Source organism: Xenopus laevis, chromosome 3L (assembly GCF_017654675.1).
Source record: "Xenopus laevis strain J_2021 chromosome 3L, Xenopus_laevis_v10.1, whole genome shotgun sequence".
In the NCBI taxonomy this organism is placed as follows: Eukaryota; Metazoa; Chordata; class Amphibia; order Anura; family Pipidae; genus Xenopus; species Xenopus laevis.
In genome coordinates this window covers 99,527,184-99,544,263 of record NC_054375.1, presented here as the reverse complement: position 1 = coordinate 99,544,263, position 17,080 = coordinate 99,527,184, and the positions used below count along the sequence as shown (strand labels likewise).

The window sequence follows — 17,080 nt, the reverse complement described above, 5'->3', positions numbered from 1 at the left end:
TTAGTTCGATTCGTAGTCGAAGTAGCCAATTCGATGGTCGAAGTAGCCAAAAAAAATACTTTGAAATTCGAAGTATTTTTTATTCTATTCCTTCACTCGAGCAAAGTAAATGTGCCCCCCTAGTGTTAATATAGACATGTTGTTTGCGCACTTGCTGTACAGGACTGCCTGGAGGCCTCCCTAGTAGGGAAACACAATTAGAATTATGAATAACAAGAAAAATATCAATTTCATGGAATAATTGCATAGGAAAAATGCCCAGTGCTTTTGAACACTAATACTTAAGGGGTCTTCATCAGGAGAATAATTTCACTTTTTTTTTTTTTTAGCTCTAACTGCAACTGCTCTGAATAACAATAGAGGTGGGGTCAGATTTATTTGTGTTGCAATATTATTATTTAAAACAATAGGCAAAGTAAAGTATATGTCCAGCACAAGCTCTATTTATTGAACTCATGTTGATCGCATGTATATTAAGGTATGGTCAGGCTTTCCCAGTCTCACTGAGACACAAGTGACACACAATACCAGCGACGGGGCTTAGTGTATTTTAATAGCCTATACTGAGTGAGATTGGGGCAGATGTATCAATATGTTAAATTAGAGGCATTTTATGCATTAAGCATTTAAATTGTATTTATCAATGGGTAAAATTTGATAAATACATTTATAAAAATCCATAGGAAATTTATAAAAAGTTGAGGAATAAATCTGTCCCTTATTCTTTATAGCCAGTTTTGAATAAAGTTAAATTATAATGAATACTGAAGCATACAGGCTTATTCTATAACATAGTAAAAGACATAGCCAAGTCGACACATGTTGAGCAACCCAAATAACAATGGTTATAGTTTGGTAAGGGGTGGAAAGCAATAAGGTAACAGTAAAGCAGGGAAGCCTGAGAGAGCCCAGGAACATGAGAAGGTGAAAAATTATGATTTAAACTTAAATCTAAAGAATTGGAACATATTGAACAGCAATAGAATGTTTTCATTGTTGTCATTGCTTCTGTTGTGCTATTTGAAAACAGCTCACTGAGGAAAAGTGTTTGGAAGGTGACCTACCCCTTTAAACCATTACCATCAGAAGTCAGAAAAACAGATTCATAGACGACTGTAGAAATAAGTTGCCTTGTTATTTATTTATATTGACAATTTAGGTGAACGCTTACAATGATTCTGTGAACCGTCTTGCTTAATGAGCGTATATGTAGCATTTCTAGACTTAGCAAGACTTTCACAAGTGTTTCTTAGACAAATTACTCGTAAACGTCTTTAGACTATATGGGCCCTATTATATCTGGCAAAAAAACAAGTATAGATTTCACAGAATCTTCTACCAGCAATCATTTATGGTGGTGTCACAGTACATAAACTTCCTGATAGTGTTAAAGAAACCATGATTTATTCTGTGAATCAGAAATTTCCAAGGAAAAAAAAGAAGAATTAAAATATATGTCAAGCTTGGGATTTTAAGAGTTATCAGGTTGCTAGTACAGGTGTAGAACCTATTAGCTAGAATGGGGGTTTTCTGTAATTTGGGTAGGCAACTCTGCCGGGCCAGCGCCGGCTTAGTGCGCGTATGTGCGAACTGGAAGTTCTTTGCGTGAGTTTACGCCAGCGCGAAACGCTGTGCGCGCATGCACAGAATCGCTAAACGCTGTGCTCTCATGCGCAAATTCACGGGGAAAGATGGGATCCGACATGGGGTAGGTGACAGAGCAGGGATATGCCTGGCGCCCCCCCCCCCAGCTTTGCACCCTAGGCATGTGCCTACCCCTTGGCCCGGCCCTGCATTAAGGAGAAATAACAGCCTGCCAGAAAGTAGTTCTATCCTAAAGTGCAGACACAACTCACATGACTGCGGCAGCTGGCAAACTGACAATATGTCTAGTCCCATGTCAGATTTCAAAATTGAATATAAAAAACTGTTTGCTCTTTTGAGAAATGGATTTCAGTGCAGAAGACTGCTGGAGCAGCATTATTAACTGATGCGTTTTGGGGAAAAAACATTTCCCATGACAGTATCCCTTTAAACATTACGTAATCCCAGTAGGTTGTTAAACCTCCAATAAGGATTAATTATATCTTAGTTTGGATCAAGTACAAGGTACTGTTTTATTATTACAGAGAAAAAGGAAATCATTGGAATTATTTGCTTAAAATGGAGTCTATGGGTGACTGTCTCCTGTAATTTGGAGCTTTCTGGATAATGGGTTTCCAGATAACATATCCCATACCTGTAGTTAATTACCCTAGCTCTCAATCATCATAATCCTAAAATAAACCATACAAATTAAGATCAAATATATAGCTACTAAAAATAGGACCATTTATAATGTACTAAAATTATATTTAAAAGTAAAATTCCCCTTTAATAAAAATGTCTCATTTCCCTAAGCAAAACAAGTTAAATGGCAGCCAGTTACATTTTACTTTTATTCCTCCTGCAGCTGGTTGAACAAAACTAAGACTTTGACGTAGTTGGCCAGCTTGAATATATTTCAATATGTGGACAAACAATCCCTGTTTTGTTTAAAGGGTAAGGCATTTTTAGTAGCTTAATGCACAAAATGTTCTAATGTATTGATTAAAGGGGAAGGAAATTCCCTGGGCGCAAAAACCTTCCCCTGTGTTGCCCCCCCTCCCTCCCCCCCGGCCTAACTGTCCCCCCCGGGCAAATGCCCCTAACTTGTTACTCACCCCTCTGCGCAGGTCCTGTCCACAGAGTTCACAGTCGCCATCTTCTCCCACACGCGTCTTCTTCCTGCTCTGACCGGCGTCTTCTGACGCATGCGCAGTAGGAACAGTTACCGGTACGGATCTACTGCGCATGCGCCAAAAGTCACAAAGTTTTCCGATTTCACTTCGTGACATTCGGCGCATGCGCAGTAGATCCGTACCGGTAACTGTTCCTACTGCGCATGCGCCAGAAGATGCCGATTAATCCAGGAAGAAGACCACTTGGGAGAAGGTGGCGCCTGTGAACTCCTCTCCGTGGACAGGACCTGCGCAGAGAGGTGAGTAACAAGCTAGGGGCATTTGCCTGGGGGGACAGGTAGGCCAGGGGGGAGGAAGGAGGGATTTTTGCACCCAGTTCAGAGGACCTCTTGTATTTGTCTATATAAATTCATGATCACCCTTCATTGTACCCCTGCCTAATGGTTTGCAGAGGTTTAGTGGTGAGCAGAGCTTTCTCTTTTTTGCAGTGCACTAGTCATTTTGGCTAAGTGGAGAGATATCTAATTGGTCAGTTATTGTCCTGCCTTGTTATTTCAGCTTTGCACGAATGATCGGATCAAGAAGGCAGTGTATATGCATTTGGCCAGAATCTCATGATTGACTTTGTTCTTAAAGGGGTCCTCCACCCAAAAATTGTTTATCCCTTTCTGATCTCTGGGTCTGACCTACCCACCCTACATATTTCTGGCCAACCCACCCACCATTACTGGGCAATTCTCAAACAAAATGAAATCAAATTTGAGAATCTATTCAATGCGGGTCTGGAAAAGCCTGACCCGCACATCAGTAGGTTTTTTTATTTACAAGGAAAGTGGTATGGCCCTTCAATGCAGCTGTGGTTTTTTTTTTGTTTCCATGGGCCTGGGAATATCCCAGCTGCTTTTTGACTGATAAGAGCCGTGTCCTTGCCCAGTTAGCAGGTGCCTGATATGTACCTGCCTATTACCTGCTTCAATTGACCCTCTTGCTGCTCTCCATTCATTTGAGTGCTCAGGCTCTGAAAACCCCACACTTAAATTATATGAATGTCTCCTTTCTATTGCTCTATTCTGCTTCTCTCCCTCCTTCCCCACCTACCCACAGCTCAGGATCAGCCAGCTCACAGTAGGTTTGAATACAAGTACAGTTTCAAGAGACCTCACGTGACACTTCCTGATGGAACATTGCCTTTCTGGGACAAATATGGAGGTAAGTTGATCACTCTAGAGTTTATGGCTGTATAAATGAATAAACTTATGGGATTCATACATACAGTGCCCTCCATAATGTTTGGGACAGACACATTTTGTTTGATTTACCCCTTTGCTCCTCAGTGTAATATTTTAAATCAAACAATAAAGGCATGATTAAAGTGCACATTCCAGAATTGAATTTAAAGTTATTTGCATACATTTCAGTGTCGCCATGTAGAAATAACAACACTTTTTATACATAGTCCCACCTTCATTTCAGCAATATGTTCGGCAACATAATGTTTGGGAAAATTGGCTTCCCAGTGTTTTTATTTTTCGTGTGTGTTGCGTTGCTTCATTAGTGCAGAGATAAAATACCTAGGCTTGAAAAACAAGAATAAAACCATTAGAGACATCAGTAATACCACCTAAATCATTAAATCAAATATCATTAAGAAGAAAGAATGAACTGGTGAGCTCTGTAATTGTAAAGGGACTAGTAGGTCAAGGAAGATGTCCACTGCTGATGACTGAAGAATCCTCACTATGGTAAAGACAAATCCTCAAACACCCGTCCAGCAGATCCGAAACACGATTCAGGAGGCAGGTGTGTCTACGTCAGAGATTACTATCGGCAGAAGACTAAAACCCTTCCTCCCAAAAGATGGAAATAAGGGGTGATTAACTTTACTTTATAAATATAAGAAGTTGAAGTTAGAGAAGTGAACTTTGAAGCTGCCCCAAAGCAGGGCCTGGAGCAACAGCTGGATGGACCTTAAGGTCAGTTCTAATTAGAGGTGCGGAAAGCACTTCTGCAACTGATTTGCTTTGTTCATGGAATTCTCTGTCTATTTTACACTTCATGCTAACCAGAAAGCAAACTAAACACAAGGCTGCATTTTTATTATATTATTATCTCTCTGTCAAGGGTCTTCCCCTTCAAAGCAGTGGTTGCTGGGTGAGTCAGGCTAGTGGCTAAATAGCAGTATCAGTTGCAGCTTAAATAATATGCAAATTAGTGAATAAGATACTTAATGCAATGATAATGGCATCTCTTAGAACAGGGATCCCCTATTGTTTTTTCCCATAAGCCACATTCAAATATAAAAATAAGTTGGAGAGCAACACAAGCATGCAAAAAGTTTCTGGGGTGCCAATTATGGGTTATAGTTGGCTATTTGGTAGCCCCTATGTGGGCTGGAACAGGTCCAGACTGAGAATTAAAATAGGACCTGGCATTTCAGGTACACAGAGGCCCACTCAGCCTACACAGAGGCCCAAACAGTCCCCACCAGCCCACTAAATACTGACTTTCTATGGAACCTTATAGCAGCCCCTCTGGCATTTGCCAGAACCCACAGATTGCCAGTCCGGGCCTGGCTGGAAGCCTACAGGAGGCTCTGTTTGGCAGTACATATGGTTTATATGCAGGGCTGCTCCTGCCATGAGACAGGTTCAGTACTTTGCCTCAGGTGGGGCGTAGCGACCAGTTACCAGGGGCGGCAAAAAGCTGCCTCTTCAAACTGTGTGCCACTTAAACTCCCCTGTTTGTATGCAACTAAAACTTGCCTTCAAGCCAAGAACTGAAAAATAAGAACCTGCTTTGAGGCCATTGGGAGCAAGATTCAAGGGCTTGGTGAGCAACTGGTTGGGGACCACTGTCTTAGAATGTAACTGACCTTGTTAATATTTTTTTTTATATTCAAAAAACTTTTGCCCCATGTGCTTTATTTTAGTTCTGGGCCATCACAAATCCCTAGTCCCATTCCCATTTGTACTTATGGGAACATATTCAGTGCTGGTGCAGCTGGCATAATGCATATTTTGTGTTGGTAGCTTTTATTTTATGAAGGTCCCACTCACCCTAAGGCTTAAGGGCACATGGAGAGTTGGCTCCACTATTGTAAGTAGGGTTGCCACCCGCTGTGGCCCCGCCCCTTTGCGGCATAACCCTGCCCCTTTGAAGTCACGCCACGCCCCCTTTTTGCACCCGCCCCCACCAGCCGGAATTTTTTTTGGGAAAAGGTGGCAACCCTAATTGTAAGCCTGTTTTTTCACTATAGATGACAGAAGTGGATCTGTTCCCTTCCCAGCTCTGTTTATCTGCACTGAAAAGTATGACCTGTGGGGAAACATATGTGAGGCCATTGCCCTAAAGCTTCACCAGCTATCTAACCAATCCCGTCAATGTTATTCATGAAATCACTAGTATCTTTAGTTTGAAAAACATATCCATTATAAGCAAATTAAAATGAAAGAAAAAAACCTTATCCAGAAAAGCCCAGGTTCTGAGTATTCCATATATAACAGATCCTATGCCTGTACTTTCATGAAGTGAGTTACAATTGCTGTGCTATTTTAATTTGTCTAGATGCTATTGCCAGTCCAGATGAGGTGCGTCTGGTTCCATCTCTAAAGCTACATAGTGGATCCATGTGGACCATCCACAATGCCTCCTTCCCACACTGGGAGGTTGAAGTGTCCTTTAGAATTGCAGGACATGGACGTCAGGGAGCAGAAGGACTGGTGAGAGAAATGACATAATAAGGTCATTTATACACATTTAAGCAAATAACCAAAAATAAGGGTCATCATTCAAATATTCTCATTTAACCTTTCATCTGGTTTTCGTTTTTGTATCATTTTGGATTTTCTAACCTTTTCCTTCTGCTTCATGTGAGTTTATGGAGACTTACACATTTTGAGGCACATTGAATTGCTATGCTGGGCCCATTGGCTTCTATCTAAAAATCTGCACAGACCTCATCAGGTCTTTACTGGTAGTCAAAATAGTCCCTGGCATTTCAGGTACACAGAGGACCAAACAACCCCCACCAGCCCAATAAATATTGAGTGTCTATGACTACATACAGCAGCTCCTCTGGCATTTGCCAGAACCCACAGATTGGTAGTCCAGGCCTGGACTCTTGGGGTCTGCACCTGATGCACTTCCACAATCCACACCTACATGCCACAAATCTGTCCACTCCTCACAGGCACAACAACCATTTCCCTGCTGTCCCTGTCCAATCAGCTACCTGTAGCCCACCAGAAATACAGAAGGAGCATCAGTGAAGCCAGGAGTCAGAAAGAACAGGAGGGAGTTGAATTCACAAAGTCAGAGCAGAATCCTTTTCGAGACCAGCATGAGGCTTAATGTCCCTGAACCCAATTCCATGACCAACCATACTCCTGTAACTTGCTCTGTCATGTCGGCTATGTTTCAAACTGTCGCTCATTTATCAGACAAAATATATAAAATAAAAGGCTTTCATTTATAATGAAATACTACATATAATGTAAACATTAATTTGCTGTTATTTAGAGTTGTAGCCGCCTTTGTATTGGCATTTGACAATATATTTAATTTTACTTGGTTGCTCATCTGTACCTGCAAATTGGCTTCTGTCTGTATAGAAAAACCAAGACAAACAAAGTGGTCCATATCTAAACTGCTGGCTATTATTGTTAAAGACCACGAAAGCCTGAAGAATAGTAATAAGAACAGGGCTAGTATTATATCCACGTATTATTAATTCAGTGTTACACTGCATATACTGTTACAAATTGCGGTTTTCTTTTCTCAGTTCACAAATACTCATGCATCTGTTTTTAGATTTTAGTCATGTTTAGGGGGAAGCTGAACTGGAATCACATACCTGCATGAAAGTACAGTCCCGTATGCACCATTTGATTACATATTCCCTGCCCCCTTTAATCAGACCCACAGACATAAAGATGCTATTTACTTGATATTCAGCAATTCCTTGTTGTTCCTTTGCTGTGAATATGAAGAGCTTCCTGTAATGACCTTCTGTTTGTGACAGGCGTTGTGGTACACGAAGGAACCTGGACGTTTAGGACCAGTATATGGCTCTGCAGATTTCTGGGATGGTGTAGGAATAATATTTGACACTTATGATAAAGATCACAAGGTAAAATGCAGATGTAAATGTCACAGTATGATAACATTATCCACATGTATGCATATAATTGTATGCTTCTGGAAGGACTATAAATCAGCAATAAGAAAATACTTATGTACAGAAAGGGTGGTAGCTAGATGGAAAAGCCTTCTAGTGGATGTGGTGTGGGTCAGAGAAGTTGGAAATTCATATATTCATGGTATAGATACAGGTGTTTTTATGACTATTTTTTATAAATGTACAGACCAGATTAGCTTTTAGCTCTATGAAGTACTGTAGATGCTCACGGTGTGGCTCCCTCCCGAATTCTGAACACCCGCCCCCCCCGCCAACCCGCTGAGCCACGGCACAAGATCTTTTCTTTAGGGGGCAGCCAATTTGGGGGAGCAGGTCTGGGTCGGCGACCCTGGAGTTATACTATGTTTGGCTGGAGTGGGTGGGTGGTAGTTCTCCTGCAGCTGGGTTCAAATATCAGCTTTTTAAACCAAGAACAATAAAGAAATGCTCCCAAAATATAAACTGGGAATGTACTGGCAATTAAATGAACTCATGGTTAAATAACTTTATTAATAACTGCTTCCCACTCATCTCACCAGGACAATAACCCGGCTATATTAATTGTTGGAAACAATGGCGAGCTGAGTTATGATCACGCCAGGTAATGTACTATAATGTTGTCATTATTATATTATGCATCAGGGAGGGGACATTTTTATTTACTGTAGTTCTTTCTTTTGTGATGAAAGGTCACATGAGTTTAAGGATTCGGGTTTGGTTCAGCCGGGCACAAGGATTTGGCCTGATCTGAATCCTGCTGAAAAATGCAGAACCCTTAAGTGAATCCTGGATTTGGTGCATCCCTAATAGCTACCCCTACCACCGGTTATGCTCTATGGATACACTCTTACCAAGTATCTCAGTATTATTTCCTCTCTAATATTTGTTATTATAAATTACTTTACAAAACACATGGGGCTGATTTACTAACACAGCTAAACTACACCAGTGTGATTATTCATTTGCTTTCATGTTGTAACTTTTTTTTTTTTAGAATGTTCACTTCTAATTGCTGATTGGTTGTTCTTGGTATTTTCTCCTTTGTATCACAGACGGCACCATCCATGAGTGTATTTTCTTAAAACGCCTTTATTGAGACAAAGGCTCTTGACCCAGATAAAACACAACGTTTCAGACCTGCATAAGTCTTTTTTCAAGCCACTTAAACAGCACCTGTGCACAATTATTTATACATTGTAGCTCAGTGACCCCTAGTGGTATATGTGTTGCAACACATCTCATAGACAATCAGCCACAGTTATAACAAATCAAGTGAACAATGTTGCAAAAAAACGTGTATTTTGTGTATCTTAATATAATGTCCTGTTTGGTCATAGAGTCCATTCTTTTACCTGTGAAAAAGCTTACTTGGCTAAAAGAGCCTTTTCTACTGTGGATAAAACGACATAAAAAACTTATGAAAATGAAAAAAAGAGATTAAAATATTTAAAATTATTTAAAACATTCAGCGATATATTTTACTTAAATCATATTCTCTGTTCAGGCCAAGGGGAACCAACGTTTCTAGCTTTTGAATCCATCTAGCTTCCTGTTTGAGTAACATTTTCACTCAATCTCCCCCTCTCCGTATTTTAGGGACACTATCTATTATTTGGAATTTAAGCTGTTGTACCCCATGGCCTGCATTCAGAAAATGATTTGCATTTAGTATTTTCTCACCCTTCTCCCAGAGATGCCACCTCAGATCTGAATGGATACGGGTGCATCTTTGGCTCTCTCTGCTCCGCCCCATTTCCAACCCCCATCCCACCACTCCCTACTCCATTGCTTTAGACCAGTGATCCCCAACCAGTAGCTCGTGAGTAACATGTTGCTCTCCAACCCCTTGGATGTTGCTCCCAGTGGCATCAAAGCAGATACTTATTTTTGAATTCCAGGCTTGGAGGCAAGTTTTGGTTGTAAAAAAAAAAAGGTACAATGCCAAACAGAGGCTCAATGTAGGTTGAAAATCCACATAGGGGCTATTAAATGGTCAATCACAGCACTTATTTGGCACCCGAGAACATTTTTCATGCTAGTGTTGCTCCCCAACTCCTTTTACTTCTGAATGTTGCTCACAGGTTCAAAGGGTTGGGGATCCCTGCTTTAGGAATTAAGTGGGTAAATTAAGTTTCCGGGTGCAAATTACTAACAACCTTACTATGGGTGACCGTGTAAGGGGGGGGTTAAATCAGGAGGACTACTGAAAAATATGGGTGAGTTGACATATCTCGGGGGCTCATTTCATACATAAGGTGCAGATCCTAGAATTAAAATGTAACCTTAAGCATAGAGCAAAGACTCAACCAACCTTTCCACTCCCCAGAATCTTCAGTTAAGTAGGAACTATGCACTGAGTAGTAATATGGAGCTTTTGTTCTAGAGAAAGACTTCACGCTTGCAACCTTTAAAACCTAAAAACCTGTCCAAAAACATCCTCAGCCTATTAAGTTCCCATCAGCTGAACAGATATGGGTTTTACTTTTTTCTCAAAACTGCTATTGACTGGAAGAGTTTGCCTGACTGGTTCATCAAACCCCTAGAAGGCTAAAATGAGTTTATTTTTCAGAGAATAAAAATAAATTAACAGCTACTTTAATATTTATACAGAAGAGCAAGGAAACTGGAGAAAATGTATCTGTATTTGTAGCTCTCTGAATTGTTACACATGGGATCCTTGCTGTGGCGCCTGCTCTTCTCTAGAGAGAGGAAAACAGAGCATATGGCCGCTCCCTCCTCTCTCTCTTACCCTCCTACTCATGCTGTCCCCACGCACATATGTGCTCAGTACAATGCTCTCTGTCTTCCATTAAACAGCTCTGCAATGAAATCCCTCTCCTCGAATTGTCACAGCTTTAAAGTTGCTTTCATCTATTTAGGGAACAATTATATTAGCCAGGGTCTCGCCTTGCATTAATAATACTACAGATTGAGAATCAGTAAGCACCACAGTCCACCATAAATTTATAGAGTCTGTAACGTCATGTAAAATGCTTTCTGAAGGGAAAGTGTATCATCAATCAGTCACTGGCACACAGGTTATGTTCTGAAGAACTACACTTTCCCCATATGTAATAAAATACACTAAGTTTGCCCTGGAGCAGTAACCATTATGATGTTTGACCAGTAAATGCTACCTGCTGATTGGCTGCTATTGGTTACTGCACCTGGGCAAACTTAGGCATAAATACACCTAAATTGTCCAGCAACACAAAGCAATGAGATCCTCCATGTCTCAGCCACATCATGCAGAAAACCCCCAAAAAACACGAAAGTGTCATCATCTTAAGGGGCACAAAAGGGAATGCAGGAACAACCACTCGTGTAAGAACCCTTATCAGTCTGAAAATGCCAGGTGTGTTTCTTGTGTAGTTATACCAGTGACCCTAGGACATTGTTTTCCTGGTACATTATCGCAAGCTCCAGGTTCTACAAATGATACCCCTCCCCCACCATGTGCCACTTAACTTTCCACACCCTTGCAGCCACAATCGTGGGGTGGGAGGGGGGAGCCGCAGTTCCCAGCAGGGGGAGCAGGCCTGGGTCGGCAGGGGTCACTGGTCTGGTAACATTTCTAGGCATCTAGTGTAGGTTTCTGTTGGATGTAACATGCAGCAATTGCTTTTTCTCTTAAATTACAGTTATTCTCTATCCCTGCAGTGATGGTTCAAGTCAGGCCCTAGGCTCCTGTATGTACGATTTCCGGAATACTATACGACCTTTCAGGGCAAAAATCCGATACTACAGGAGGACACTACGGGTGAGCATCCAATAATAATTATATACATGTATGTATTATAAGATTAGCCCCTATTCTGTTCATGCTTACTTCTTACTTAGATAAATGCTAATATTCCTAAAGTGATGGACGTTTCACTAGGCAGCCAACAGGTTTTCTTAATTCAGAATGACCTGTACAAAAATGTTTGTGGTTATATACCCTGAAATCTTGCTCCAATCAGCATAATCTGTTTAGCATTACCAGCATGGGGGTCAGAGACCTGATGGAGGTCTTAGCAATTAGCATTATTGGTTTCTTTTAGATGAACCAGTTGCTACCTCAGTGTGTTGCTGGGTTTAAAGCAGACTGGTATGTGGTGGTTATTCTGACACTCCAGAAATATATGGAGGTCCAGGTTCTTTCATCTGGCCTTCTTCCTCTTTGACTGGTACTTTGGTGGTGTTCTTTCTCCTTCTACTGGTTTTAACAAAGGTCCAGTCTGGATACCCAGAGTTCTGAATTGAGAAAACCAGTTGGATGACTAGCAAAACGTCTTCAAGGATAAAGAAAATAAGTCAAACCAACTGGACTTGCTGTATTACTATAGATATACCATGACCTGGATGAATGAGAACCTTCACAGATACATGTATACCTAAGTTTTGGGTTCTCTTCTTTAGGTCTCCGTATTTAAAGGTCTGTCCCCAAGTAACGATGTGTTTGAGCTGTGCGCGGAGGTGCAGAACATGGTGATCCCTTCTTCTGGTTACTTTGGAATATCTGCAGCGACAGGAATTATTGCAGGTAGAAGATCCTTGTCATAAATGGTGGTGGCAAGGTCACTTTTATAAATAATACTAACAATATAGTTAATTTGTTAGTTTAATGAATAGAAAATGAAGTCTATGCCAGGTTTTAGAATGTGTGCCATTTGTACAGTAGAATGTATCCTTGCAAATGATATTTGGCGTTTTGGCTATGCCACTTTTCTTATACCTCTTTATTTTCTCACATACAGATGACCATGATGTACTCTCGTTCTTGACATACAGTCTGAGTAGGACTTGGCAGGAGGTGATTATGTTTGTCCATATGGATTGGAACTGTTTGTTTGTATCTGCTTTTATGTGCTTGGGTATTGTAGTAATATTCCATTATGAATTATGAAATATTTGGTGATACAGCTATGCAAAGATGTTATTTATCCTTATACTTTGAGAGGTTGAATTATGTAAATTTCAGGGTTGGTTGTGTAGGAAGGCAAAGTGGGTCTATTTTTGACTTGGTACTTTACTCATCTTCTGCGTTTAATGAATTTACAAACTAAATCCATTTGGTCAGTCACATAGGCTATGTTTTAATACCCTTTCCTTGTCAATAACTAGAAGTAACTCACTTTATGTTCTGAAGAGAGAGACAGAATAAAGGAAGTTACTGCCCTGCAGATGTTACATTCCAAGTGGGTGGGCAGCAAAACAGGAGGCTTAGTGCGCCAGTGTCTTCAGAGTTGAGCAAACTCAGATGCCTCACCAAAGGTCTACACTCTACAGGGGATCAGTTGCAGGGATGTAGGGGTCATATAGCTTTGAGTGTGACTCCCAACATCATCTCTGCATGATGGATGCAGCTCATGGAAGATCCGGATTTAGTATGTATTTGAATTGGTCAGCAGATAATCATTAATATACAGCTGAAAAACAGCGGGCAACAGTAGTATACTTAAATATAAATAGCAGCATGAGAGCCTCTTCCTGCACCCCTGATGTACAGTACATCGTAGTCATAGATTATGCTGTGGGTAAAGGAGAGATGCTACAGGTTCCAGGAGAATATTCTGGTGGCTGCAAAGTCTTCAGATGCATTGAAGAAGAAATGTATTTGTTCAGTTTGGAAAGTTTTATCTTTGTGACTAAGGATTAGGAAGTGTCTCTTTTAAGGGTTCTTCAACTTCAAACACTTTTTTCAGTTCACTTGTTTTCAGATTGTTCTCCATAAACAAATACTTATTTCCATTGCTTTCCATTTTTTGTTTTTTTTTACCATTTTCCCAAAATTTAAGGTTAAAGTTTAATGTTCTTGTTTAGTGTTTCAGTCTGGCAGCTTTGTGATCCAGGAGCATCTGAACTGTTACAAATTGCTACATTTAGTTGCTACAAGTAGTTGATACATTTCTCAGCAGCATCTTTGGAGTATTAGCTATTACTGTATCAATTCTAACAGCTGCCTTTAATGAAACTCAGGGGTTCTGCTCAGCAGGGACAAAGATAGAAAATGTATAAATTAAATGTATCAATTTAGGACAGTTAAAGAGTTTGTGACACCCCCCCCCCCCAGAGGGAAAACTCAAACGCTCACACATAGAAAATAGAAAGTAATTAGAAAAAGTCTTTCTGGTGAACTATCTGAAACCAACTGAACTGAAAAAAGTGTTGGAAGGTGAACAACCCCATTAACAGCTGGAAAAGTATTGTGCAAATCCTCTCCATGGCTTTTAAGGAGCTAATTTGTCCAAGAATTAGGCAGGAAGGAAGTCACCTATTCAATGTTGCTGTTCTTGCACAGCGATGACAAACATGTAAATAAAGACATATAAATATACAGTCTAGAAAGTGCTGAATGAACTGACATATTTATCAAAACAGATGTATGTGTCCTTTCATGTGTTTGATGCTTTGAGAAGCACCATTCTGTTCAATAGGCTGTAGGGGATCAGCAGTAACACTGACCCCTGATAATACTCTGAATGCACTTTAATGTAGGGATTTATGATTGTTGTTGATTATTTCATATTTACTAAATTCTCTCCGGTTTGGCAGTTTCTTACTATTGCTATCAATCAGTGATAAATTATGATAATGAATACATCCCCCATATTTCTATAGTTTAAGTGCCATGTGCACAGTAGAAGGATGTCCTTACAACATTCTGTTTTTTTCCAGTCTCCTGTGTCGCAGATCCCGGACTCTGAAAAGGAAAAGTTTGAAAAAGAGTTTGAAGAGTTTCAGAAGGAACTAGACAAAAATATCCAGGATTTTCAGAAAGAGCATCCTAAACAGGGTTGGTCTTCTGTGGCCATCATGTTTCTTCTCATGTCTGCTTTATCTAGACTTGTTATTGTCATGGATCGGTTTAAGTAATATGTTGCCTTCAAATCTTTGTGTATTTTGAAACCGTTAGAATCTAGAGTTACTTTGTTTAAACTGGCCAAAAACTAACCAGCCTGCAATTTGACATCCAACTGTTTGAATGGTACAACTGATAGATTGGCCCGTATCTTGTAAATTAGCCTGTGTAATCAGCCTTTGCCTAAAATGTGCTTATTCTTTTTTGTTTCCATGCATTTTGCTAGTATAGATTACATTATTTCACACGTGTTACAATATAATTCTGCTGGTGTTGGCCCATACATACAATGAAAGGCAAGTTTAGTGGTTCAGCTTGTGCTGCTCATAACTTCCCATTCTCACTCTCGTCATTCTCTTGACTTGCTCTGCTATTGTTCTTCTCTGTGTCCCTCACTCATTTCCATAAGTGAAGAGCAACTTAATTTTACTATTTATCACATTGTCTCATTGCCTAGGCTTGCAAATACTTTTATTTTGTTCTTTTACTAAGCCTTTCTTCTACACTCTCAATCTTACATTTTACGTTGTTTCTTTATCATAGAACTATTTCTTTTCCCTTTATCCTCTCTTCTTCTTCACTTTACAGCCTTGCTTTCTCTCACTACCTTTCTGACATCTCCTGATCTGTTCCAGATGATGATGCCTTTGAATCAGAGGGTCAGCGAGAGCTAGACATGATTCTGGGAGGACAAAACCGTGTGCTGGAGGAGCTAAAGGTTTTGAAGGGGAGACTGAGTATGACTGTGGAGGAGCAAAAGAGGTTCAGAGTTAATCTGAGTGGTTCGGCAGCCAATGAGACCACAACTGTGAAGAAGGAACAGGTGAGTGTATAAGCGAAGGGAGGTGGAGAAATTCAATCTATATGACTTAAAGGGGTGGTTCACCTTTAAGTTAACTTTTAACATGTTATAAACTGGCCAATTCTAAGCAACTTTTTAATTGGTCTTTATTATTTATTTGTTGAATTATTTTCTTTCTTCTTCTGACTTTCCAGCTTTCAAATGGAGGTCACTGGTCACCCATCAAAAAACAACTCTATAGAGCTACAAATGTATTGTTGTTGCTATTTTTGATTGCTGAACTTTCTATCCAGGCCTCTCCTATTCATATTCCAGACTCTCTTTCAAATCAATGCATGGCTGCTAGGATAATTTGGACCCTAGCAACCAGATTGCTGAGCTAAATAACTCAAAAACCACAAATTATAAAAAAATTACAACCAATTGCAAATTGCCTCAGAATATCACTCTCTACATCATACTAAAAGTTAACACCAAGGGAATAACCCTTTTAATAATACTTTCTTCCTTTTCTCAAGTTTATTGCCAATCACAATTAGCAAAAAATACATTTTGTTTACAAAGTGGATAAATGCATGTGTAGTGTGTTGTGCATAGTGCAACAAGCAGTCTGTGCATTCTTACATCACTATAGTTAATTTAACCAGACATAACCGGTCATTTCAAAGTTTAAAATGATTAAGAATTATAAGTAACTTTGCCTTTGTGTAGAGTGAATATTTCTACAGATATTTATGTGTCAGGACCTAGATATGGTAAATGCTCTAAATTAGGGATGCAACGAATCCACTAATCGGGTTTCGGCCGAATACCGAACTGAATCCGAATCCTAATTTGCATATGAATAAAACACAACATAATGGTCTTTTGTACAGTGGTTTTACAGATATTTAAATTATGTGTAAGAATGAAGCTGCTGGGCTACTCTTCCTCAGAGGAGGTCTAACCAGATCCTCATCAACTACAACCAGGACACTTATACCCTGTTACCCCCACCCCCAATAATTATACACATCTTAGATTTCTTAGGGTGCCCTGCACAGGGGTGAGCCTCAAACAAATAACTGGCAGCTAACGTGTAATACATCTTGTATAATGATGTAAGTTACTGACACACGCCATATAAAAGTTCCAAACAATGCAATTAGCTGCCCTACCCCTTCCCACTCATTAGTAATATATTTTCCAATAAACTCCTTCACTCTTACTAAAGCCTTTTGCCACAATCGGAGACTAAAAGTTAAAGAAGAGAAAGATAAAGAAAAGAGAATGATGACGTACAATATCATATTATAAGATGCTACTCCAACGATTAACATTCAAATAAAGAATACACAGTAATTATTAGAAAATGATGTTAGCACGCTGTAGAATGCTTAGGAAGTGATAAAAGTTAGATCTGACTTATGTAACTTATTTAGGCTAATGCCACACGGGGCTGATTCTCGGCCTGCAGTAAACTTCATGCTGAGAAGCATCCTTTACTCTGGTATTCGCTTTCTTCCTTGCCTGCGTCAGTCCAGATCTGCTGAGTACTG

At 40.0% G+C, this 17,080-nt stretch overlaps 1 protein-coding gene across 2 annotated transcripts in view; it reads left to right on the top strand.

Moving 5' to 3' along the window:
* Positions 1 to 3,107: 3,107 nt before the first annotated feature.
* Positions 3,108 to 17,080, top strand: part of cplx3.L (complexin 3 L homeolog) — a 28,047-nt gene continuing 14,074 nt past the window's right edge. The window contains exons 1-9 of one of the 2 annotated variants that reach the window (XM_041586693.1): positions 3,108 to 3,929; positions 6,285 to 6,439; positions 7,741 to 7,848; positions 8,436 to 8,497; positions 11,557 to 11,656; positions 12,298 to 12,421; positions 12,636 to 12,691; positions 14,557 to 14,674; positions 15,376 to 15,563. In XM_041586693.1, coding sequence (XP_041442627.1) covers positions 3,767 to 3,929; positions 6,285 to 6,439; positions 7,741 to 7,848; positions 8,436 to 8,497; positions 11,557 to 11,656; positions 12,298 to 12,421; positions 12,636 to 12,691; positions 14,557 to 14,674; positions 15,376 to 15,563 — 1,074 coding nt within the window. In that variant the 5' untranslated portion in view covers positions 3,108 to 3,766. The remainder of the gene's footprint in view (positions 3,930 to 6,284; positions 6,440 to 7,740; positions 7,849 to 8,435; positions 8,498 to 11,556; positions 11,657 to 12,297; positions 12,422 to 12,635; positions 12,692 to 14,556; positions 14,675 to 15,375; positions 15,564 to 17,080) is intronic. The other variant, XM_018252941.2, reaches the window with a different exon arrangement.